Source organism: Ursus arctos, unplaced genomic scaffold (genome assembly GCF_023065955.2).
Source record: "Ursus arctos isolate Adak ecotype North America unplaced genomic scaffold, UrsArc2.0 scaffold_20, whole genome shotgun sequence".
Lineage (NCBI taxonomy): Eukaryota > Metazoa > Chordata > Mammalia > Carnivora > Ursidae > Ursus > Ursus arctos.
In genome coordinates, this window is record NW_026622875.1 from 1,790,780 (window position 1) to 1,816,042 (window position 25,263).

The 25,263-nt window shown below is 30.3% G+C and overlaps 1 protein-coding gene across 1 annotated transcript in view; it reads left to right on the plus strand.

The window, feature by feature from the left end:
• Positions 1-25,263, plus strand: part of SI (sucrase-isomaltase) — a 91,187-nt gene that overhangs the window by 15,143 nt on the left and 50,781 nt on the right. Inside the window, exons 10-23 of the mRNA XM_026497428.4 lie at positions 1,442-1,567; positions 2,937-3,068; positions 3,156-3,275; positions 4,995-5,108; positions 9,858-9,942; positions 10,845-10,962; positions 12,339-12,510; positions 15,640-15,756; positions 17,746-17,900; positions 18,722-18,806; positions 19,577-19,633; positions 20,768-20,892; positions 22,471-22,559; positions 25,190-25,239. Coding sequence (XP_026353213.2) covers positions 1,442-1,567; positions 2,937-3,068; positions 3,156-3,275; positions 4,995-5,108; positions 9,858-9,942; positions 10,845-10,962; positions 12,339-12,510; positions 15,640-15,756; positions 17,746-17,900; positions 18,722-18,806; positions 19,577-19,633; positions 20,768-20,892; positions 22,471-22,559; positions 25,190-25,239 — 1,545 coding nt within the window. The remainder of the gene's footprint in view (positions 1-1,441; positions 1,568-2,936; positions 3,069-3,155; positions 3,276-4,994; positions 5,109-9,857; positions 9,943-10,844; positions 10,963-12,338; positions 12,511-15,639; positions 15,757-17,745; positions 17,901-18,721; positions 18,807-19,576; positions 19,634-20,767; positions 20,893-22,470; positions 22,560-25,189; positions 25,240-25,263) is intronic.

Consider the following 25,263-nt stretch of genomic DNA (forward strand, 5'->3'; position numbering starts at 1 on the left):
ATGGTGTTTGAATGCAGCATACGGAGAGTATAGTAGCACACTTGTTTACATCATTTTATGGGTAGCCTTGCAGAGGCTTGATTTGAGCAATAAGATACAATAGTGCTGTAGAATACAGCACAATTAACCACTAAGGCATTTAAGTGAGGTTTAAGTTATGTAAAGAGTAGGCAAAAGAAACTTTATTTTTTGTTTGAAGAAAAAAACATTTTTTTCTGTACAAGCTAAACCATTAGAGGTCTTAATATATGATGGCTAATTGAACATAATAATAAAAACATAATAAAAAAATTAAAAAAGTAAAATTTAATTCATCTGACTGACCAAATAGTTTTAAAAATGTTTATAAAGTGTAAGATAAATAATATATGAATTAATATGATAGATAATATTTTGTATACTTTTAATCAAAACAAATTCTGTCATATATGTGTATAATACACAAAGACATTTCAATTACATGTTCAAATCTTCAGTGAAATTCCATGAAACATAAGGTGTTTATGAAATGGGTTTAAAAATGCTAATTTTTTGAGAGTTTTGATACTAATTTATTTTTAAAATAAATTTAATGTTTAATGAGTAGAATACAATAACCCAATACAAGTAATTTTTTAAAAATGTTACATTGTAGTTTTTTAGACATATGCGCCTTATTTTAAAAACCATCATGCCAATAAAGTCTTATATTATAGTGTCTTCATACAACCTAATACTCAGTTTTAGTGAAAATAATTACTATTAGTTGCACCCATATTTCCACATGCCAAATTGTCTCCTCTCTTATGGTGACACACTGGTATGCTGTTGCTGTGCACCGAGCTTGTTTGGGCCACAGAGAATGAGAGAGGAGACTCTATTTGGCACAGGGGAGAAGCCCTGCCCGTGAATGAAATAAGTACTTGATAAAATAATTGGGTCGGAGCCTTACAGAACATATATTTTATTAATATTTTGAAAATATTGATATTTCAAAAAGGGGAAAAATAAGTTTCAAAATATAAGGGGTTAGAAATTGTATAGTTTTAAACATTTTTTTTGTTACGTGGGGACCATTCATTCCCTCATTAATTCATTCTGTTGCTACAGGAGGTGAGAGTGTGGTGGGACAATTTTCTTTTTCTCTTTGATGCTATTTTTATATTCTCTTTTTTAACTTTCCATGCTGGGAAAAATACACCTTTGCAAATGCAACTTTCTTAAGAGCTAACTTTCTAACTTTTTATCACAAAATAAACAAAGATGAGTGACAAAACACAAAGCGTTTTGTAATAAAGTTCTAACAGAATATCCAGGACACAGAATTCAGGTAACACTAAATCTTTGTTCCAAATATGTAATTTAACTTAAATAAATAACTAGAGAAAACAGAGTAAGAAGCATATTAATAATAATTTTAATCCTCTTTGTTGAAATTAATCAAATATCCGTTTACTTCAAGTTCATTGGCCGACCAGCAATGCCAGCATATTGGAGTCTTGGATTCCAGCTGAGTCGCTGGAATTATAAGTCGCTTGATGTAGTGAAAGAAGTGGTACAAAGAAATCGGGATGCTGGCATACCATTTGTAAGTGGGATGAAGGGCTTGTGGGAATATGCACAAGTTAGATATTATCACATAATAATAAATGTAGGATATTGTCAGCATTATACATAATATGATACGATGATATAAATATGGATTATTAATCTGCATTTTAAGGATAAAGTCCATACATAAGGCCGGGTCTTCTTGAAATTTTAAGAACTGATTATGAGTTATACTAGAACAGAATACAAGTTTAACTGTGAACATCACATTCAGTTTTTTAAATATAGACTGTTTTTTATAGCCGATATCCTTTTTAAGGTAAAAAATATTTAGGGGCATCTGGGTGACTCAGTCGGTTACGCGTCTGACTCTTGGTTTCAGATCAGATCCTGATCTCGCAGTTGTGGGATCTCGCAGTTGTGGGATCCGGTTCTGTGCTCAGTGTGGAGTCTGCTTCAGATTCTCTCTCTCTCTCAAATAAACAAACAAAATCTTTAAAAGAATATTTAAAGTATTTTATGTAATATGTATTTTTTTTTTAATTTTATTTGAGACAGTGTGAGAGAGAGAATGAGAGGGAGGAGGGTCAGAGGGAGAAGCAGACTCTCTGCTTAGCAGGGAGCCCTGACAATTTGGGGCCCCATCCTGAGACTCTGGTGAAGAGGAAAATTACCTAGAGCAGACCCAGACCAGGAGGCCCCAGAAGATGGAAAGTTACTAACAACAAGCTAGAGATAACCAGAAGCCCTACTGGGAGCAAGAGATAACCAGCCGTTTCTGCTTGTATAAACAGGCTTTCTGCCACAGGCTCCCTGCACTACTGTTCCCGCCCGAAACAGCCCCCACCCCCCCAGTTTAAACCCACCTACCAGCTGTGAGCATAGCCCTTGGAACCTGACTGCCTGCAGTCCCCTGTAAAAGCCCTATAACCCCGCTGCCTGGGACCCAGAATTTCGAGCACGAGCTCATCTGGGTCCACTGGCATAAAATAAATATGAGTTCTCCCACTTCTCCGAGTGTCCTTGGTCTTTCACTGGTCTGATTTTAATTTTTCCGCAACACTGGGATCATGACTGAGCAGAAGGCAGATGCTTAATTGACTGAGCCACCTAGGCGCCTCTATGTTTTGTTTTCCATACAATGATTCCCATATATAAAACATAATACTTATCCAGTGATCATCACTGAAACAAGTGTGAATAATCATTTAATGCTTTTGTACTTTAGAATTTAAAAAATTACTTTTATAAAAAATTACAACTGTGGTTTTAGTGAAATAGAAGAGATCTAAGTACATTTACATTTTAATCATTATATTTATAATACAAATTCATTGGACTTAAAGGTTGAAGTGATTAGAGTTCTTTCAGTACTATTTATTGAAATATACTCTACTAATTTTCAGGATACACAGGTCACTGATATTGACTATATGGAAGCCAAGAAAGACTTCACTTATGATAAAGTTGCATTTCAGGGGCTCCCTGAATTTGTTCAAGATTTACATGACCATGGACAGAAATATGTCATCATCTTGGTAATGACATTATATATTAATATGTTTTTAGTATTCACACATTTGTAACTTAGGAGATTTTCTATAGTTTCTTCTTTCTATTATTAGGACCCTGCAATTTCCATAGATAAGCTTACCAATGGAGCGGCATATGAGACCTACGATAGGGGAACCGCAAAAAATGTGTGGGTAAATGAATCAGATGGGACTACAGCACTTATTGGAGAGGTAAATTATGATATTCATTAAAGTTGTGTTGAGATTTTCTATTGTGCAATCACAAGGTTTTTATAAGAGAGTGTGTGTGTGTGTGTGTGTATTTGCTTTCAAATCTGTACTTGGTATTTTAATTGTGTAAAGAAATTTTAGACAGAGGAAATATTTCAATGATCTCTAAAACAGTTTTTGTAACAAGGCAGGTAATTTTCAGTGCTATACACAAAAAAAAACTGACAAAATATAATTTAGATGACAAAATTCTAATAATTTGATGTAAAATAATTACTTATATAAATTGAATAATTTTATGCTGAGTATTAAATTTTATGATTTACATTTAATCCTCACAGTAAGATAATGAGATAGCTATAGTTAGAATTCTTACTTTATAGGTGAAAAAAGTGAATTTAAGAAAGGTAGAGAAACGTTCCTGATGTCACAGAGCTAATAAAAGCAGAATCAGGAAACAGATTACATCCCCAATGCACAATTTTAACCAGAACAAACATTCTTTTGGAGACAACTTTATAAGACATATCAAAAACTGTAAGGTCTAGATATATTGACCTGGTAATTTCACTTCTGTAATTTAATCAAAGGAAATAAAATGAGATAATGTCAATTGATTAAAAAAACATGTTTATTGTAGAATTATTTACAATAATGAAGAATACCGTAACCATCACATTTCCTTACATTCATCGAAGTCAGAATTTCTGCTGAAAGTCTTATTCAGATAATTATGAGCTCCATCAGGAAATAAAAGCCAAATTTTTTCTTCATAATGCCTGTTAATATCTTACAGAATATACTTTGTTAAGGTCTGCTCCATTTGATATGGACGGATCAGATAGCCGATATGGACGGATCAGATAGCCAATATGCATAATTTGTATATAAAACAATATGATTTATTTCAGTTCATCTGAAATTGAATTTCTTTTGCCTGTCATTATTCTAAGTAAGAAGTAGATAATTTGAAGAAGCATGATCATAAAGACACAGCATAGTGTGTATGGTGTTTTATAGCATAGACTCAGATATGTGATTGCTGTGTTTGAATTCTTTCTGTGACACATATTAGTGGTGCAGTCTTAAAAAATGTATTTAACTTCTCTGTTTATCACTTCTCTCATCTGTGAAGTGGGTTTAATTATAGTAAATAACTCATCTGTTAAGTGGTGATTAAAAAATAATACCTCTCTCCTACAGTTCTAGTGAAGATTAAATGAGCTAATAATTATAAAAATGCTTGGAACATTACCTAGCACATAACAAGTGTCATATTCTCATTTATTAAATAAAAAATACATACACAAAGACTTTTTTTAACTTAAATTTCTTGGAAGCAAATGCCTTTGGAAATTAAATTGTGTACTTCTTTTATCAGACAATGAATATATTATGTAATTTTTATTTTTTTTTAACCTAACCTATTAGGATGCTAAGAAATAAACTTAGCTGCAGTCAAAAGAGCAGCCTCATTCCATGCTCATATTTTTGCCTTCCTAAATGCTTTATGGTCTTTCTCTCTACTTTACTGTCACTTAAATGCATTTTAAAGTGGGCCCAAGATTATTATAAGCATAGATGGTACATGGATCACATATACCTAAGGAAGTACAATATTATAACTTTAATATTTGTTTTTACTATTCTCCACTAACTTTGTATTATTACTTATTTTTCCTTTTTTATATGTATATTTGTGAATGATCTGTTTTTTAGGTATGGCCAGGATTAACAGTATACCCTGATTTTACTAATCCAAACTGCATAGATTGGTGGGCAGACGAATGCAACATTTTCTATCAAGAAGTGAAATATGATGGACTTTGGATTGTAAGTAGCTATTTTAAACCCATAATTTTAGACAATTAACATAGAATTATTTTTCTATAAAATCATTATTCAGTTGACAAGGTATAGTTTGTAATGTATTGAACATGAAATTAAAAACTGTAACAATATTTTTCTAGAATGTATAAATTCATACCTGTCATGTTCCTGAGTTAGAAAAGAGTAAAAACTAAAAACTGTAAATTCATAGTTTTCTTCTTCAGTAATGCACTTTATAGAATAAATTTCAGTTTTGTCACTAAGGTGCTATATTTTTATGACTCATAATTTATGTTTGAAAATAGGTAACAAGATTTGGAGATAAAGAGTGCAATTCTAAAAATATTTATTATGGTCTACAGTATTCAAATGATTGCAGCGATGTGGACTGTAATAATAAATAAGCTCTCAACCTTCAGACTTTCTTTTTAGTAATTTATGGGATAGAACAAAGCAAAATTGTAATAGGCTGTTTTATCTCAAAATAATCAACAACAGCAACAACCAAAATCCTAGGTTGCTAGTAAAGTTATGAAAGTAAAATGCTAATGTTTCAAAGTTTCTTTGAATTACGTTTTATACCTGTAACTATTGATGGCTTGCTTCTGGGTTTATTGTATAGAGTGATACTGGATGATAGTCAGTGGTTTAGTGGCTTTTGTTATGGCAACCGCAATCACATTGGGGAATGAAACTACTTGGTGATCCCTATTCTGTGTTTCAGGAAAAAAAAAAAAAAAGTCTAATAAACCAGAATACAGAGAGACCATCAGGGATTTTGTTCAAAGATATTACAACTGCACAGAGTTTCGGAAGGAGATAATGGATGTCCTAGGGATAGCTATACTTTTCTTTGGCTACTTGGTTACACAATATCTCTACTTTCATGATTGCTCATTTTTCATTCAGTGATTATTTCTTCAATCAGGTACTTAGTTAACAAGTGTTTACTTTGCACCATTAATATATCAGGTATGTTGTAGAGAATACAAAGAGGAAAATTATGTTTTTAGCTGAACATGGAATTGAATTAGAGGTTAGGATAACCTTCAGGATTATCCGTGATGAATAGAATGAAGGTGGAGAAGCTTTAGTTATTTGACATAAAATTAGTGAGATCACAATAACACCTAGCTGCTGATAGAAATAACAAAAATTTGCATTCCAATCTTGAGGTTTTTGTTTTTGTTTTTTCTTGTTGTTCAGTTTTGTTTTTAATTATAGTCCCAATTTCAATGTATTATATAAGTTAAATGTTTCTAGATTTTTAGGTTTTTTTTTTTGTATGTTTTATTTTGTTATAGTTTTTGTTTTTGCTTAGGAAAGGGTTTGAGTCCATTAGAGGAGAGTAGCAGTATAAATGACACTTTAGGAATAGTAAAAGAGAATCTGACTGTGCTGTACATAGAGAATACTTCATTTCCTATATCCACTGAAGACAAATACTTGATTCATCTCCAAAGAAAGGGAGGGGATGGGACAAGGAAGAGCATCTGAGAAAGGCAGAGTTGTTCTCATACTAATACATAAGCATTTGACTAAGCTTAAAAAACAAAACACGTGATAATCAGTATGATTTCAAAGCTCACTAAACACCACTGAATTAATTTATATGATGTATAAGCAGCGGTTATACTGCTTCAAGCTCTTATTTGAATAACTGCCAAATCCTACTGCTAAATTGTTTCCTTAATTCTTTCATTTTCTTCAGATTATTTGTTCTGATAGAATGAACAGACAGTAAAAAGAAATATTGTTATTTAACTGCTGAAATTTTATTTTCATGTCAAATTTAAAAATAGTGTTATAATTTACTAGATTTCTAATTTAAATTCCATGCTAATGTTTTGAATTTTAACTTTAAGTATTAAAACCACTTTGGAAAATTATGTGAGCTTAATGGTCATTGAAAAATAGATTTTTGCATATAAACATATACTTGAATTATCTTTTTTTACATCATTCTTGAGATAATCTTCTAATACTTGAGAAGTAAGAGCCCAATGCATTTGGTATAATTAGGACTGAAGCTGTGATTTCAAAATAAAAGCATTAATCAATTTTTTTAAAATTCAAAGATCACTTCCACTTTTTCTGAATAAATATCCATATTGTTGTGATCATGTTGTTATGATTTCATTCTTAAAAATCTAATAAGCAGAATTCTTCCATAAAGAAGCTCAATAATTTAATATATAGTACAAGAAATGTAAAATTCAATGAGAAGATATATTCAAACAATTCATATATTCAAATAACTAGGGACTTATTTGGTTATATTCTCTCTACATTTTATAGGATTCTTATAATAATTGAGTTATTTTTTAAATTATTTGAAAAATTGGGCTATTTCTATTGAACTTAAATGTGGAGCTATGAAATGCCAACAGATTTTTAAAAAATTTTTATTAGGCACCAAACTTTTATACACAATTTTCAATGGATTTTAAAGAAAAGAACCTTCAGAAACAACCCTAGAAATGGTGTTGACAATTCCTAGGAATGCTCATTACTTGATTTGGGATAATTTGAATGATACTTGAATATCTGTAGGTGTACTTATTACTATCAATTCCTGAGGCCTTTTCCTCGCTCCTTCCACCGCTTTGAATCTGCTCATTGTAATATTAAAAATACTAATTGAGTTTGTTTTTACATGACATTAAATACATAAAACATCACTTAAATAATGTGTCTAAGTTAGAGAAAAATGTTTTCAGACTTTTCAAAAGTGCAAATATACAAAATGCATTAAAAAAGATACAAATAAATTCTATTGTATTTTGTGTAATATGTTTAATATATTCATAATCCAATCTTGCCAGTAGACAGGATATTAAAAAATAATCAAATAGGGGCGCCTGGGTAGCGCAGTCGTTAAAGTGTCTGCCTTCGGCTCTGGGCGTGATCCTGGCGACCTGGGATCGAGTCCCACATCAGGCTCTTCCGCTATGAGCCTGCTTCTTCCTCTCCCACTCCCGCTGCTGTGTTCCCTCTCTCGCTGGCTGTCTCTCTGTCACATAAATAAATAAAATCTTTAAAAAAATAAAATAAAATAATCAAATAGCAAATACTGTATTTGTTGTAAAATATGGTTAAAATCATATAAAGGTGTTTATTTTTTCCTTTAGTGGTTAATACATTTATTTTTTTTTGAGTACATAAGACTTTCCCTTATGTTGTAAACTGGTGAAATAATGTATTTGATTTAATCTTGTTTACATGGTTGTATGATAAAACAAATATTTTATTTTTTTAAAGTTTTTATTTAAATTCTAGTTAGTGAACATACAGTGTAATATTGATGATTAAACAAATCTTTTGATCCATTTTCATGTGAAATATATTAATTTTTCTTTAAAAATTGTTTATTCTTAATTACATAAATATTGCCTATTTGGATTGAATGCTGGAAGATCTTGTGAATTTTATTGCAAATTTGCAAATACATAATTCAAATAGAATAACATAAATTTCATAGTTAAATGTTTTGCCTTTTATTTTCTCAAGAATAATTATATACAAAAGATGTTACTTTAGAAAAAGTCTCAAAGTTTAAAATAATGCAACTCAATTCCCAATTATGAATTTCAGCAGTTGAAGTTGTTTTTAAATTTAACTGGTGGATTTGTGAAGAAAAAATACTTAAGTTCACCTAAAATTATTGACTGTGTAACTGTAGTATCTCTTTGTATTAATTTTATTGGACATAGGAAAACAAAATTGAATCAGGTAATTTCAATAAAATAACCCCAATACTTTAAAATAACTGTATAATTTTTCTTCTTTATGACTATGAGGAAAATATTTGGGAAATGGAAACATTTACCTTTTAATATCTGTTATCAAAATGAGAAATTTATTTTGTTCCTCCCTTGAGCAACCTTAATTTTTCACATTAACTCCATCTAAGCGTGATGTGGATGGAAGAAGGGAAGAGTAATAAAGAAAATATATTTCTTCTGAGGAAAACAAAATTAACAAGGGACTTGCCTGAGTGTGAAGCCTCTGTGAGAGCAGAGACTGCATATCACAGAGACGTGGAAAATAAAGTTCAAAAATGTGTGGAAGTCCTTCAATGCAATTAACAGAGCAGGAGAAGAAATTCAGTATTTCTTGAGCACGTGTAGTGTGATATATGATTTTATATACGTTATCTTTTTCATTCAAAGGCTTTATTTAAATTTACGGTCACAGAACTAGTATGTGGCAAGACAATATTGGGGCCTAGGTTTGCATGGCAAAAAAATCTATAAACACAACTCTGCCTCCAAGAGATGTTTAGGTCACTGGTTTTTATACTGTGGTCCAGCTGCCCTAGGGTTCCTTGAGACTCTTTCAGGGATTCAGTAAGGTAGTAACTATTTTCATTAGAATACTAAAATGATATTTACCTTTTTTCATTTTCATTCTCTTATGAGAGTGTAGGAATCGAGGGCTATGCAAAAAGTGCTGTGCCTAGCTGCCAGCAACGCTCATCATAGAAACTAGATAAATGTCAGTGGAAATGAGTGAACTATGTTGAATAAATGAATGTGCTAGAAATGGGTACAGTGGTGGACTCAGTGAGAAAACTGATACAACTATTTAGAGAATACAGTTGCTTAATACTTGTAATGTAATTAATGTTTTATATGTATAATTAAAATTAGGCAAATAAAAACATTTGGGTTATATACAACCCCTGAATCCCATCTAAGATGCTTCTGTTATTACTTAAAATCTGTACTTCTTCACATTATATCCATTCAGGACATGAATGAAGTTTCCAGCTTTATTCAAGGTTCAACGGAAGGATGCGAAAGCAACAAACTAAATTATCCACCTTTTACTCCTGGTAAATTTTATTTGGTTCTTTACTGACCATTAACTGAGAATAATTTTCCCTGTTGACTGGTAAATTCTAGCATGTATTTCTAAATCACAAACTTTGATACAATTTTGAGACCCTGAAATCACTGATTTTTTTTTTTTTGCTGGTTTTTGTTTTACTTTTGGGCCTAAATTTTTATGCTTAAGAAAAGGAGAATGATTTTAAATTTTAGTATTGCATATTGACTTTCTTGATCACTGATAAATTGCCCATGTTAAATAATTAATGAAAAGAAACAAAATTTGTTTGAAATTGTAATTTAGATGATCAGATTCTTTCCATGAGCACTATACTGTAAGTCTGTACAGTTTTTAGAATGAACCTAATGTGAATAGTTACATCTCACATATTCTAACATGTAACAGATTTACATGTATGAGCGTTTCAGCAGGGGGGACAGTGGCGGGTTGGGGTAACTGGGTGATGGGTATTAAAGAGGGCATGTGTTGTGATGAGCACTGGGTGTTATACACAACTAATGAATTGTTGAACATTACATCAAAAACTAATGTTGTACTCTATGTTGGCTAACTGAACATAATAAAAAATAAATTATATTTAAATAAACGAAGCTCTAAAGCTTTGAAATGGGTGTATATTTATATGATGCATAATACAAATGGGTATATTTCTCTCTGTATATTTTTAAAGGGTGTTTTTTCTATGGGTTTATTCAGTACTGAAATTTGGAATCAGAATAGTTATTAGTATAAGTGCAAACCATACAATCAATAGGAATAGGGTTTAGAACTTCGTTTCAGTTGTCTTTCATTTTTTTAAACCAGATATGATCTCACATAGCACATTATGAAGTTTACAATGGCAAAATATCTCTTAAAAATTATTTCTTACATATTTTTTCTAAGATATTCTTGACAAACTCCTGTATTCCAAAACAATTTGCATGGATGCTGTGCAATACTGGGGGAAGCAGTATGATGTTCACAGCCTCTATGGGTACAGCATGGCTATAGCCACAGAGAAGTAAGTGTAATTTCATTCAGAAACCTTTTTCACATTTATTGTGTAGAGATGTATGTTATAATTTCCTAATATAGTTGGAAAATAGCAAGAATAAGAAAACAAAGTATTTTCGTGGTAAAAAATTAGGGCATTAAAAACACCAGTACTCTTACTAATCTTCATGAATTTGGAACTTAGTTAATCAAGAATTATGTGGTGTATGTATTAAACTGTGATTCTTTTTTAATTCATAGATTTAAATTATGCCTCAACGTTTTGATTCAGTTTGCTATCTCTGAATATAATGGCATTCTAAGTATGAACTTCACAATTGGCCTGGGAGCATGGTGTTTCTAAATAAGTCTTTATTTTTCAAAATCAAGGGTTTCAATTAAAATGTAATTTTCTATGTAGTATCTCCCAAAGTAATTTTCTAAGGCAGTGTGTCATTGTATATAAAGTAGAAACAAGTTAAAAAATAAAGGAAGGGGACAATCATATCTTGATTGCCTACTATTTTCCAAGCATTATATAAGTATATATAAAGCAATTGTCAATAAAACCCAGATCCTGATCTCAATACATTTTTAATTTTCTTGTAATTAAGTAACCACAATCAAGTTTAATGCAAACCCACATTTGTCTAGTCCCAAGACATACCATGATATTACAGCTTTTATACACGATCTTCATAGTATTTATTTCACTTTTTAAACTCAGTAAAGCATTATATATTGAAGTGTATAAATACACAAATTCCAGAAAAAAAGGCAATACTATAGTTCAATATTGTAAAGATAATAACTTAGAATAGCCACCTGAGAATAACATGTTTTTACTAAGGTAGTCTGGATAATCTTATATACTAAATCAAACTTTTGTATCTTTCCTTGAATATTTCCCATTAATGGAAAAAAGTTATCATTAATACTCAAATACCAGTAGAATGAGATGAATAATACTAGTAGTTGTGGATAGTAAACTTCTAGAAACAAACAAACTAAAATGCCACTCAAATATGTAACTTTTATCCCAACATCACATGCTAATATTTGAAAATACAGATATTAATATATCATTAGCATCATTGTGCCACAAAAATGTGTACAGAGTTCAAGTTCAGTTTATGAAATTTTATATTATAAAGGAATTTCAATGAGTTTAGACTATATATATTAAAAACAAATGTTGAGTGGATACAAAAAACATGTTTATTTAATTTGGTAAAGAAAACCAAAGTCTGAACCACTTCTCATGGATTTCCTTTCTCTGTTTGATTGGAATGTATTTAAATAAGTAAATATTGATAATAAATACCAAATTGGTATGAAAGATTGATAAAATATTTATATTTCTATAAAAATAAATCTTATTTATTAATTTACTTTTATTTTTAGAGCTGTAGAAAAAGTTTTTCCTAATAAGAGAAGCTTTATTCTCACCCGGTCAACTTTTGCTGGGTCTGGACACTATGCTGCACATTGGCTAGGAGACAATACTGCTTCATGGGAACAAATGGAATGGTCTATCGCAGGGATGCTGGAGTTCAGTTTGTTTGGAATACCACTGGTAAGCAATTTCATACAGTGTTATTTATTAAAAAATGTGAATTACTGTTACTTTTGTAATATTATTATCTTAAAGATTTTCAATAAAATGACTAAAGGTATGTTGCAGAGAAATTCATTCCTTATTCTTAGGGAATTTATGAGAAAAATAAGAATATGGATGATGTCTATAACATTCAAGCTATTAGAATGAGAAAATAGAATAAATAAAATCAAACAAATCAAAATAATACCAAAACGAATACCAATTTGTTACCAATAGAAAAAGCTTACATGATATATATAAAGTACCAGATAAGATGGTAGGGAAAAACCCAAATATATTGGTAATAAAGGTAAATGTCAAAAATCTAAATATATTTAAAATACTAGATTGTCAGTTTAGGTTAAAAAACAATAAAGCTATTTCCTCTATTTAAAAGATAAGAAAATAAAAGAAAAGTAAAAAAATAAAGACAGAGAAAGTCTCAAAATGTTGAGTGGAGAAAATTTAGGCAATTCTAAACATAAAAAATCTCATGTCTCTATATCAAGCAAAAAAAGTACACAGTGTTGATATTCAACACCAAAGAAGGCCACTTTACATAAAAAGAAATAATGTAAAATGTGTTAAGAAATTACAGAGATCACTTATTCTTTCATATACACAAAACAAAATGAAAACCAAAAACCAGCCAAACAAAAACAACAAAAGCTACACTCACTCACACACACACACACACACACACACACACACACACACACACACAGAGTCTTGACACTGGAAATTAAAAAACACATTATCAAATGATTTGTGAGTCAAAAAATAAACTGAATGGAAATGGAAGGGGGGGAAAGTCCTTATAATTGAACACTCACAATTATGCTTTGTATCAAAACTGTGAGATATCAGCTAAATTTATTTTAGAGGAAAACTCGTAGCCTTAAATGCTTAGATTTAAAGCAAAGAAATGCTGAATATTAGTGAGTAAAGTGAATTGATTAAGATAATGGGGAAAAAAACAGAATAAAACTAAAGAAAGAAGTAGGCAATGAAAATAAGAGAAGACATTAAGACAATAAAAGTAAAGTTTCTAGAGAAAACTTAAGAAAGTGAAATTACAAAGGTGATTTTGAAAATGAATAAAATACAGCATTTTCAGCAGTTTTATCTGAAAAAGAAGGAAAAAAATAAGCAATCTTATAATTTATTTTAAGATAATGTGTTTTTTATAATAGCAAGCAATTAACATACAACAGCCAGAAGTAAATATTAAAACTAAATGTGGACTTTTTTGAGAAAATTTTAAATAACTAAAAAAATTAAATATATGTCATCTTCATAGATAATAAGGTTTAGTATATTAGAAATACACATTCTTCCCAAACTATTATCCATGTTCGTGTTATTCCAATTTAAACTATAAGGTGAATTTGGGGAACATCAAGGATTATTTAAACTTCATGTGGAGAGCAATGCAATTTAAAGAAGTAGAAAAGAGCTTCAGGATTTACCCCATGTGATAAAACAGTAATAAACACAATGATATTTGTTTCTGTATATTCGAATAGAATAATACAGCAAAATAAGATATAGGCCCATGCATTAATGAAATATGTAAACTGATAGCACTTGCGTTATAGCTCAGTGAAGAAAGTATCAAATATTCATATGCGCAGTAGATTATCCATTTAAAAAAAATTGGTCCATGCCTCACACCATACACAAAAATCAATCTCAGATGGAGTAAAGATCTATGTGTGAAAAGTAAACCTTAGACATATTAGAAGAAAATATGAATAATTCTGTGGGTTAGGGGAATAATTTCTTAAACAGATCACAGAAGGCACAAATAATAAAGAAACATAAATTTGGCTACAACAAAGTGAAAAAAAACTTGTTCTTTAAAAGACTATTTTAAAAGTTAAAAATAAGTTGCCCACATACCAGGAAATGAGATTTTCAATTAATATAGCCAATAAATGACTAATACTCAATTTAAAGTACCTACTATAAATCTGTGGAAGGTAAAAATAGTAGAAAAATTAGGGAAAGATGTAAATAGATAATTCTGTAGAAAGAGAAACCCATATGGACTCAGTAAAAATATGAAAACTTTCTCAACTTCCCTAGTAATCAGAGAAATGCAACTAAAAACTTTGGTGAAGTATACATTTTGTGTGTGTGTGTGTATATATATATATATGGCAAAAATTAAAAGTCTGAAAATAACAGGAATTGGCAAGAAATGGAATAATGGAAATTTTCATGTACTGTCATTATGTTTACAAATGGTTACAACCAGTTTTGATTAAACAATGTGTATTTCCAATAAGCCAGGAAAATGATCTTGAAACTATTTATATATATAATACCATAGAAGAGGAGTAAGTTTTTTAAAATATTAACAAAGAAACCTATATGTAAAACTTACAGGAGCACTTTTCATAGTTATGAAGTCCCATATTATAGAAAACTAGAACTAAATGTTCACATTTAACACAAGTGAATCTCACAAAAATAATGCTTTGAGAAAAAAATGAAATGCTGTGTTATCCATACAATATGCCATTTATATAAAGTTAGTAAACATGCAAAACAATATTATATATTGTTTATGGGTACTTACATACTATTTAGAAAAATAAAGAAATGCTTGTAAACATTTACATAAATGTAAACATACTAAGTTAAGAATAGTAGTTTTTTCTGGAGGGACTTTAAAGAGGAATGAAATTTTATATGGCTACATGTTAGGCAACATTTTTTACTATTTTCTTATTACAGTAATTACTATAAGTGAAAAAAATAAACTCATAGGAGGTGAGTTTTGTATTAAGAAACAACACATCTTAATAATAAAATTTCACATTGTATATTGAGTTAACAATGATTAGATCAAAGCAGAAAGTAAATACATGAGACTAACGATGTATAAAGAGGCAATGAAAAAAAGTAAAATAATGCAATTAAAGGCAAGTATGTAGCAAAAATGGAAAATATAACACTATGTTAAGGAAGAATATATAAAGACGGTAAAACAAAAAGATCGTTAAGTAATGTAGATTAATTGGTTGAGGCATAAAATGTGATGCTATGGGCAAATTTGAGACTCTTACACTATGAATAATAGATATATTTGTTATTTAGGTTGGAGCGGACATCTGTGGATTTGTGGCTGAAACCACAGAAGAGCTTTGCAGAAGGTGGATGCAACTTGGGGCATTTTATCCATTTTCCAGGAACCATAATGCTGATGGGTATGAGGTAAATGTCTCTTGTTCTCCATGTTTTTAAATAAAACCGAATTCTAGTTTTAGCAATGTACTTAAATTTTTATCTATAGAAGATATAGTCTGAAAGTTTGCAGCGTAATTTGTAAAGAAGAGTTAGAAGTCCTCACCTCAAGGCCTATAAATATATATTTAAAAAATGGTCAAATAAGATATAGTCTGAAAGTTTGCAGCGTAATTTGTAAAGAAGAGTTAGAAGTCCTCACCTCAAGGCCTATAAATATATATTAAAAAAATGGTCAAATAAGGAAATCATGAAATGCAATGGTGTCACAACATAAATATTTTATTTAAGCCTAAAGCATATACAAGTGTGTTCCATCACTTTAATTTAAAATAATTTAATATTTAAAATTAAAGCCAAAGCTTTTTGAATCTGTGTTCTAACAATGTAAGTTCCACGTAACTTTCACAAAAAATATAATGTAGTAATAAGGATTTCCAGCTTTTGTTCTATTAAAGAAACACAAGAAATTCAAGAGACTTGAAAAGTAGTTTGAGTCCAGAGTCTTTGTATAATAAGTAAAACTGGAGAGATAGGTTGGGAAAAATAAAACTAACACATGCATCTGAACTGATGGTAGCAGAAGTACAAGGACATACTGAGCTCTTCTACCACCCCTATGAACTCAGCGTGCTCTGGGCTCTCAGAGACAAATTTCTCAGAGGAAATGGGGAAATTAAGTGAAACTATTAAATCAATTAAGTGCATGTTAGTTGAGAAATTATTCACTGTTCACCCACTGGTTAAATATGGAGCCATTAATCCTGTTTGAGAAGAGGGACAATCACTCAGAGCTCTGCCTGGAAGGAGGCATGACAGAACAGAAGGAAAAGGTATAAATTGGGGATTAGTCATTTCCTTCTCCACCTAAATGGTGCTTTGAAGAAATGTGTGCTCATGGGAGATGCTGATATGAATTACATTACACCGTGTGTTCATTTCTATCTTCCAAAAGCAGATGCCAAGACAGAGGGGTTAGAGATTTATTGGTGAAATACTTGTGAAGGATAAAGGGAAGGGAGCAGGGAAAAATGAAGAGAGCCTTCATATCAAAAATTGGGGTCTGAATCTGGTGAAGATGAAGGCAAGGAATGAGGGATTTTAGGGAGAGTCACATACTGCAGCCCAATTCTAAGGAAGTTTTCAGGTGACCATTGGAAAATGGAATGAGCCTGAATAGTACCTTCACATGCTCACTGATTAGCTGCGAGCAGCCAAAGGGAAATATCTTCAGGGTAAAAGGATGGTGAATCCAGAGAGGCAGTAGGAGATCTAAGCAGGTTTGCTGGTGTTGCTGCAGCTGCACTAAGAGAGTCCACTGATCTAGCCTGGGCACAGCAGGAAGGCTGTCCTTCAAGTTACAAGCCCATGTGCTGGGCAGGCAGTCTGTTCCCTGTATCTCCGGGCCAGTAGACTACCTGGGCTTTTTCTTCTGATGGCAACCACGAGGCACAAGGCAGTTAAGTCCTCAGGCAAGCACATTTCAAGCCTTTACATGAATGCGTCACATGTACTAAGACTCCATTGGCCAGAATATGTCACTTAGCTGAGCACAAAGTCAGGAGATGGGGGAGTACACTCCACCTTTAGTGGTAGGAACTGCAGAATTACACAGTGAAGGTTGTGTGTACAAGGGAACTGAAAATTAGAGCCAATAATGCAATCTTCCACAAATAATATAGGTGAAAAATTCTTTCTTAAAATATAATTTCATCTCTAACTAGATTTACATGAAAAATGTCCAGTTTAAAATAAATTCAATTAAAACATATATCCAAATGAAACATAAAAAATAAAAATACTTATATACTTTGATGATGAAAGAAGAACAATTTCAAATTTTTATAAACAAGCTAAAATATATATAATTTGCTTTTTAAAAATAGATTAAGTGTATCTTTTTTAATTTTCATTCATTATTTTAGCTTTTTTATTTCAATGTCTCTTTTTATTCCATAGCATCAGGATCCAGCATTTTTTGGGCAGAATTCTCTTTTGGTTAATTCATCAAGGCACTATTTGAATATTCGCTATACCTTACTACCTTTCCTCTATACTCTGTTTTACAAAGCCCACATGTTTGGAGAAACAGTAGCAAGGCCAGTTCTTCATGAGTGAGTACTGTGTTCAAGAATTTTAATATCTTTCAAATTATATTCAGACATATATTGAAAAATTAATGGAGAGTAATCAAGATGTCAAATAGATTTCTCTTGTTTTACATCCATATAAATCATTTGATGAACTATGGAATGATAGTAGTAAATAAATATAATTAATAATTGGACAAGATTAAGCTAGAAATGCGGGAATTAAATAGAACTTAAAAGGAAAACAATATATAGGATATATTAGGGAGATTATATTAGTAAGATTAAATATGCAGTTATTGAAGACATATTACATATATATTGTCAAAATCATCTAACTATAGATAAACAGTTTAGTATAGTTGCAGAGAAATTAATTGTGTCTTTGTATATCATGAGCAAAGCAAGAACTTTCCTCAAGAAATGACTAAAGACCCTTTCAAATCCAGGTTAAAACAGGAATTTATAATGAGAAATTTAAATAGAAGAAAGTAGAATTTGAAAGATTTCTGGTACCTTACAAACTTATCTTAGAGGAGAAAATGAATTAAGCAGAATAGTTATTTATTACAAATAATAAGTAACCTTATCATATCTGATAGATTTTTTTGAGCCCAGATGAACTAATTTCCTCCCTCCTCCCTTCCTTCTTTCTTGAGTGTCATATGAACCATAGGGTATAAGAACCATAGATTCAAAATGACATGTCAAACAAGTAAAATTAAAGCTAATAATTATTGCTAGGAAAAAACCTGAAATGATAAACCGAACAAAGATTTGGATAAACTTATTTTTTATCTTTATATTGTAAACATTGTCATTATGAAGCGAATTGTCATTCTTAGGTTTTATGAAGATACGAATGCCTGGATTGAGGACACTCAGTTCCTATGGGGGCCCGCATTACTTATTACTCCTGTCTTGAAAGAGGTAGGTCTTACGATTTTAATAAATTTATTGCTTTTAAAGGACACTTTATAACCAAATCCACACAAAATTATAAAAAAGACTTAGTAATAAATGTTACTTAACTTGACTGCTTCAACCTGATAAATGTTGAATACTAAAATGTAGAAGAAATTCTGAAAAATTATAAAAATGTTAAGTAGATTTATGCTTTTCAAATATATAATACGTAACTGGGGAGAAGAAAATTATACAAAATTAATATTCTTCTAAAAAAGAAAGCTTTACTTATGGAATCAAAATCAAACTCATAGTAATAACAATGAACTCTCATTTAACTAGATACAGACATATGTCAATAGACATTGAAATTTTGCTAAATTGTAAATAAAGAGGAACTTGAAAGTAGCTGATCATATGAAAATATTGAAAATATAGTGGAGTGAGTTTTTTGGTTTTTACCCATTATTTAGAAGTCTGTATGCCCATGGAAATATACAGAAATGAATGTGTATGCATTTGCAATTACTATGTAGATTATAACAATACAATGCATTTTTTTAGTTGCTACTTAAATTAATTTCAACTTTGCTTTTGGTGTGGTTTATATTATTATATAAAACTAGTGAAATAGCCTTTTGATTATTATTTATAGAAAAAATTGGAGTGTATCAGTACAAAGGAAGATTTTTTCTTGACTATTAAAACCCAACTTATTATTTGATATGATACTCTTCTGAGAAGTATTAAAGTAAACAAATAAAAAGTGTATAAATTATCATGCTTTATTTTAGGGAGCAGATACAGTGAGTGCATACATCCCTAATGCTACTTGGTATGATTATGAAACTGTAAGTAACCTTAATATAATAATAGACTCAAAAGGATTATACTGTCAAACATCTGTATGTGGAAACTTACTTCCCAACACGTAGCATATATGTTTTCAGCATTTGTGTTATTATTATTAAAAAAAAGAATAATTCCAAATTTGAATAGTGTGTAAAATTTGTGCAGGTATACATGTTTTGTTGCATATGAGCAAGTATGTTTGTTGCATGTGATTAATATAAACTTATATTCTTTAGTATAAAGAATTATATTATTCATTTTTAAATTGTGGAAATAAAAGTCAGGAGTAATTTCAGGAAGGAGTGGTGACTTATTTTGATGCGCTTCCTACTTTATATATTTATCTTATTGGAAGAAATGAATTATTGAGCTAATGGTAAGCATTTGTGGCATACTCGAGTTTGGGAAAGATTTTCATTTCAACCTTGAAAAGGCAACATTGTAGCATTCATATACAACCTATTTTTTTAATTGACTAAGACCTTTTGAGAAGTATTTATTTTAAAAGGTATTATTTTGCATATCACTTATATTTGCTAAGCAGACCCTTTATTTTTATAGAAACGATTTTTATTTCATTTTATTTTTAAAAAATATTTTATTTAAGAGAGAGAGTGAGAGAGAGAGAGAGAGCAGGAGTGGGGAGAGAGGCAGAGGGAGAGAGAAGCAGATTCCTGGCTGAGCAGGGTGGCTGATGCAGGGCTTCATCCCAGAACCCTGAGATCGTGACCTGAGCTTAACCGTCTGAACTGAACTGTGACCTGAGCTTAACCGTTCAGGCACCCTGAAACAGTGATTTTTAAAAGCTTTTTAAAGACATGCTTAATTTTAAACCAAAACAAAGAATAAAAATAGGACTAATTAAGAATATTAATTATTGTAGAGGGGAAATTGATTTCTCTGAACTGATTTTTTAATTTTTTTGAGAAAGTGAACTTATTTTTCTCCTGCTTTGTTCAGTAAGCTGAAAAAAACGGGTTTTTTCAAAGTTAGAAAACAGCATATTAATATTCATTTAGATGACATGAATTGCTCACGGTAAAAATTATTTCTATGTATAAAATTGAATTCTTGTGAAATGGGATTAAAGTCGTCACTAATAATAAAAAATCTTTTTAACTTCCAAATATTAGGGTGCAAAAAGGCCGTGGAAACAGCAACGTGTTAATATGTATCTTCCAGGAGACAAAATAGGATTACATCTTAGAGGAGGTTATATTATCCCCATTCAACAACCTGCTGTAACTACAACTGCAAGGTAAAATGAAAAATCATTAACTGAAATCTGAAATATAATTCAAGTTTTAATATTTAATATTTTATTAAGAATCAAAGATTAGTGTTTAGTTTTTTTCACCAGAAGATATTTGACACATGGAGGGAATTCTTAAATATAATCATTTATAAAAAGGTACAAATTATGTAACATTATTACAAATTTTTTTATTTAAAAATGAACGTAAGTAGATCATAATTTTTTTGTATACCAAAAATGTGCTGACATTCTCTATAGAATATGTATAAAGTTAATTGCTTATTCTTCATAAAAATATGAATAATTAAAGTAAGTTATATGATGTTGAAAGTGTCAGTTACATATTTAGATTTTCAATACATAAATGTCACAATGTTTTTCTTTCTGCTAACATGTTTTACTTTAAACGATAAATGAGGTCGATAATTCTGTTTAGGGAAAGAATGAGATAGAAACTAAGTTGTTCAGTAAGAATAAATTCCAGAAATATTTAGAAAAGAAGAAGAACATGAAAATTCTTGTGTTCCATCTTGCAGTGTTTATGCTGGGTAAAGAGCACAGAGGGGGTTATTTTGAATGCATATATTTCCCCATATTCTGTAACACCCCAAGGGATAGTCACTTCCTATTTCTTATCCTGCTGTGTTTTCTTCATAACATTAAGGTTATCTGGACTTATATTATTTACTTTATCTTGTATGTAATGTGTCCACTCCCTTTGACTATAAACTCCATTAAGGCAGGAACTTGACTTTTCCCTGCTTTAGTCCCCAAACCAATAATAAATGTCCAGCCCATAATATGCTATTTTTACTAAATATTTATTGAAGAAACAAATATATGAGTGAATGAATGTGTGCTAGTAACTTAATTATTTTGGCATTCTAGAATTGATTATTTTCAGACGGTAACTGTTCCATGATTGTGTTCTCCAAAAAATTAGTTATACTCTAGAGCTGTATTGAACAAGAGAAGCATACACTTTGGTGAGCATGCAGGATGGAATATATTCTACATAGAGCAATTGCCTGGACTAGCCTCAGGGGTACTATATTTAGGTTTAAAAACCTACAGTAATTGAGAAGAAAATTGTGTTCATCATGTCTCATTTCTCATGATAGAATTAGCCTCATCTGTAAGGTTAATAGTCTACTAAGCATTAAAATGTGTTTATATTGTACTTTTCTTTATTATGTATATAAGATGTAGTCTTGATAAATTGCAAGGTAGAGTTAATTGAGATGTGCAAATACATGTTAAATATATTCTGCATTCATAAAGTATATTTAATTTTTCTTGTTGGAAGTATCATTATACTGTTGCAATTTTGTTGGTATCTTGCCTCCAAGAAATTCCATATTATATTTATTATATTTATTTCTTTAATTTATTTTATAAGTGTATAAATTATTTCTCTCATGGAAAAGTTAATAATTATAGACATGAATTTTATTGATATCAATGTTCTCACATGAATACAAAATGCCTACAGATCTGTTAGTTGAAATGGACTTATTTATAGGATATTTCACTATTATAAATTTATTTTGAATCACTTATATACCTAAACTTACTTAACAGCCGAAAGAACCCTCTAGGACTTATAGTTGCATTAGATGAAGATAACACAGCAAAAGGAGACTTTTTCTGGGATGATGGAGAAACTAAAAGTAAGTCTAAATATTATATACTTTTAAATGTTCATTCTGATGATGGGACAGTTTGCCTTTATTGATATAACATTATATCTATTTAAAAAATGTCACAAGTTTTATTTTTTAATTCCTGTTTTTATCTATCTTAGGGTTAGGTTACTTTATGAAATTTAACATCATTCTTTAAATTATAAATACTGAATTACAATATTTTTCTGTGTTGGTTCATTGTAAAAGTTTTGACAAGTATAAATATCTTTCTTTATTAGATTATTTCTTTTAATTAGAATAATAAATTCACAAAAATACAAATTTTATCATATTTTCAACTCTTAAGTGACTGTAGTGGTTAAAAACTAAAATTTTATTACTATAAAAAATTGTTCAATTAATGTTAAATTATTTGAGGTAAGAATGGTATCATATAAATATTTCATAATTTACTTTAATTAATAAATGTATTTAATTTTATTTCATAAGCCCCAAATTTGAGCATTCAGTACCCAAGTGAATAAAAAATGAGCCATTTTTTTGCTAATATATAATTATGCCATTTATCTGTTTAGATTTAGTCAATTACAATTATCATCATAAATTTGTTAAGTTTTTTTTAATCCTGTTTCTTTTAATAGAAGACTCTTAGGTATGTGTTTTGTATTAGTGTGTACAAAAAGCTATAGTTTAGTTCTATTTTTAGCTCATTACTTCTCAGATGTATTAAAGAATATCCCATATGTCTTTATATGGGTATGAAACATCCGAACATCTCTAACTTGACTTAAAGAAATAGTCTATGCATTGGTGTGCTCTCTTATAATTTGAAAATATGCAATCTATGAAAAAGTTCATTTTTTTTTATGACTTAACCCTTGTCAATTGATGGTGATTTTATCTCTCCAAGATGCCAAAAACTTAAGTTGACCATTTTCTCTCACAGCCTAGGAATTTCTCTTGGTTCTACCTTGACCTGGGTTCTCTCATCAGTTCCATCACTATCATTACTATCCTTCATTTTAATTCCTATAATAGCTCCCCAACTGGTCTGTCTATAGTTCTTGTTGAACCCCATTTACATTCTATTTACAATCCAGCAGGTGGAGTAATCCTTTTAAACGGTGATTCAGATCATCACTCCTCGCTCAAAACCCTCTAATTATTCTCCATTTTATTCAGTCAGAAGCCATACTCTTTACCAAGACCTAGACCACTCACCATGATCTCTATTTTTGCTCATATGTGCACACACATGCTTATCCACTACTACTCTCCTCTCATCCTACTCCAGCACACCAGCCTTTTCTCTGTCTCAGATACGATAGAGCCTAAGCACACTAGGGTGAGCTCTCCCATGAGAATAGGTTCCAGACATTTACCACATAGAAATTCCTTAAGATTGAATTCCTGCTGAATTAAATTATTTGTGATCATCAGTTAAAGAATGCCGTTGAGATCATACCTGCATTGGTAACCTGTGGGGTGCGATTTTAAGGTTATTCTTATTTCTCAAATTATATAAATATACCCAAATATATTTCTTTTTATATAAAAATAGATATTGGTAATTTACTTTAATCTAAGAAGATGGTTAAAATATGAAGGATATATGATTTAATCAGTTATCAAATATGGTATCTCTATAGTTATGTGCTTTGAAAAGTTAAAATCAGAATTTTCTAAATAATCAATTTGTAACTAAACAAATAACCAATAAAATGACCTTCAAGTCAGGTTATGATTTTTATTTCATTAACTAGGATTAAAATTTTAGGTAAATTAATATTGTTGAAAATATATATAAATTCTCAGATTCTTTTTACTTTTTTACTTTCTTTCAAATTATTTTAGCTATAATCTTCAGTTTCTCTATTAAAGAAACATGTTAATAAAAAGTTCTCTTGCATACACATGGAAAATCATTGTCTTCTTCCATTTTCCTCATTAAAGTTTATTTCAGTCTATAACATTATCTCTAGATTCACCTTATTTCCTCAAACAATGAAAAAAAAAAGATGCAAAATAAAATTGTGATGTGCCATATCTTCCAAAGATAAACTGAATGTTACTGGTCTACTAGAAAGAGATAAAATATCATTCAATAATGAATTTACAGTTATGTACATTTTACATAAATTTTTTTCTCTTATTTCCAGAAATATTTTAGCCATCTTTAAAAAATTAAACTAGGCACATTATGTATTCATTATCTTTACTTACTGGGATAATAAACTACCAAGATTATTTTGTATATAGGTGTTAATGACTTTAATTTGAAAAGATAAGCTTTTTATTTTGCTTCATTAATAAACAGTATCTTTTTAAATAATTTTTTAAAAGATTTATTTGAGAGAGAGGGAGCTCGCGCAAGTATGTGCAAACAGGGGGAGGGGCAGAAGGAAAGGGAGGACAGAAGTGGACCTCCACTGAGCACAGAGCCTGACTTGGGGTTCAATCTCAGGACCCTGAGACCATGACCTGAGTTGAAACCAAGAGTGAGACGCTCAACTGACTGAGCCACGCAGGCGCCCATAAACAGTACCTTCTATTTTAAATTTCTTAAGTGTTACATAACCATAAAAATAGAGGATTTAACTAATAAAGAATTACATTTTTACCTGATAACTCTGTTTTTTTTCCCCGCATTTCAGATACCATACAAAATGGCAACTACATTTTATATACTTTTTCAGTTTCGAATGTAAGTATTCTCCTTGGACACACA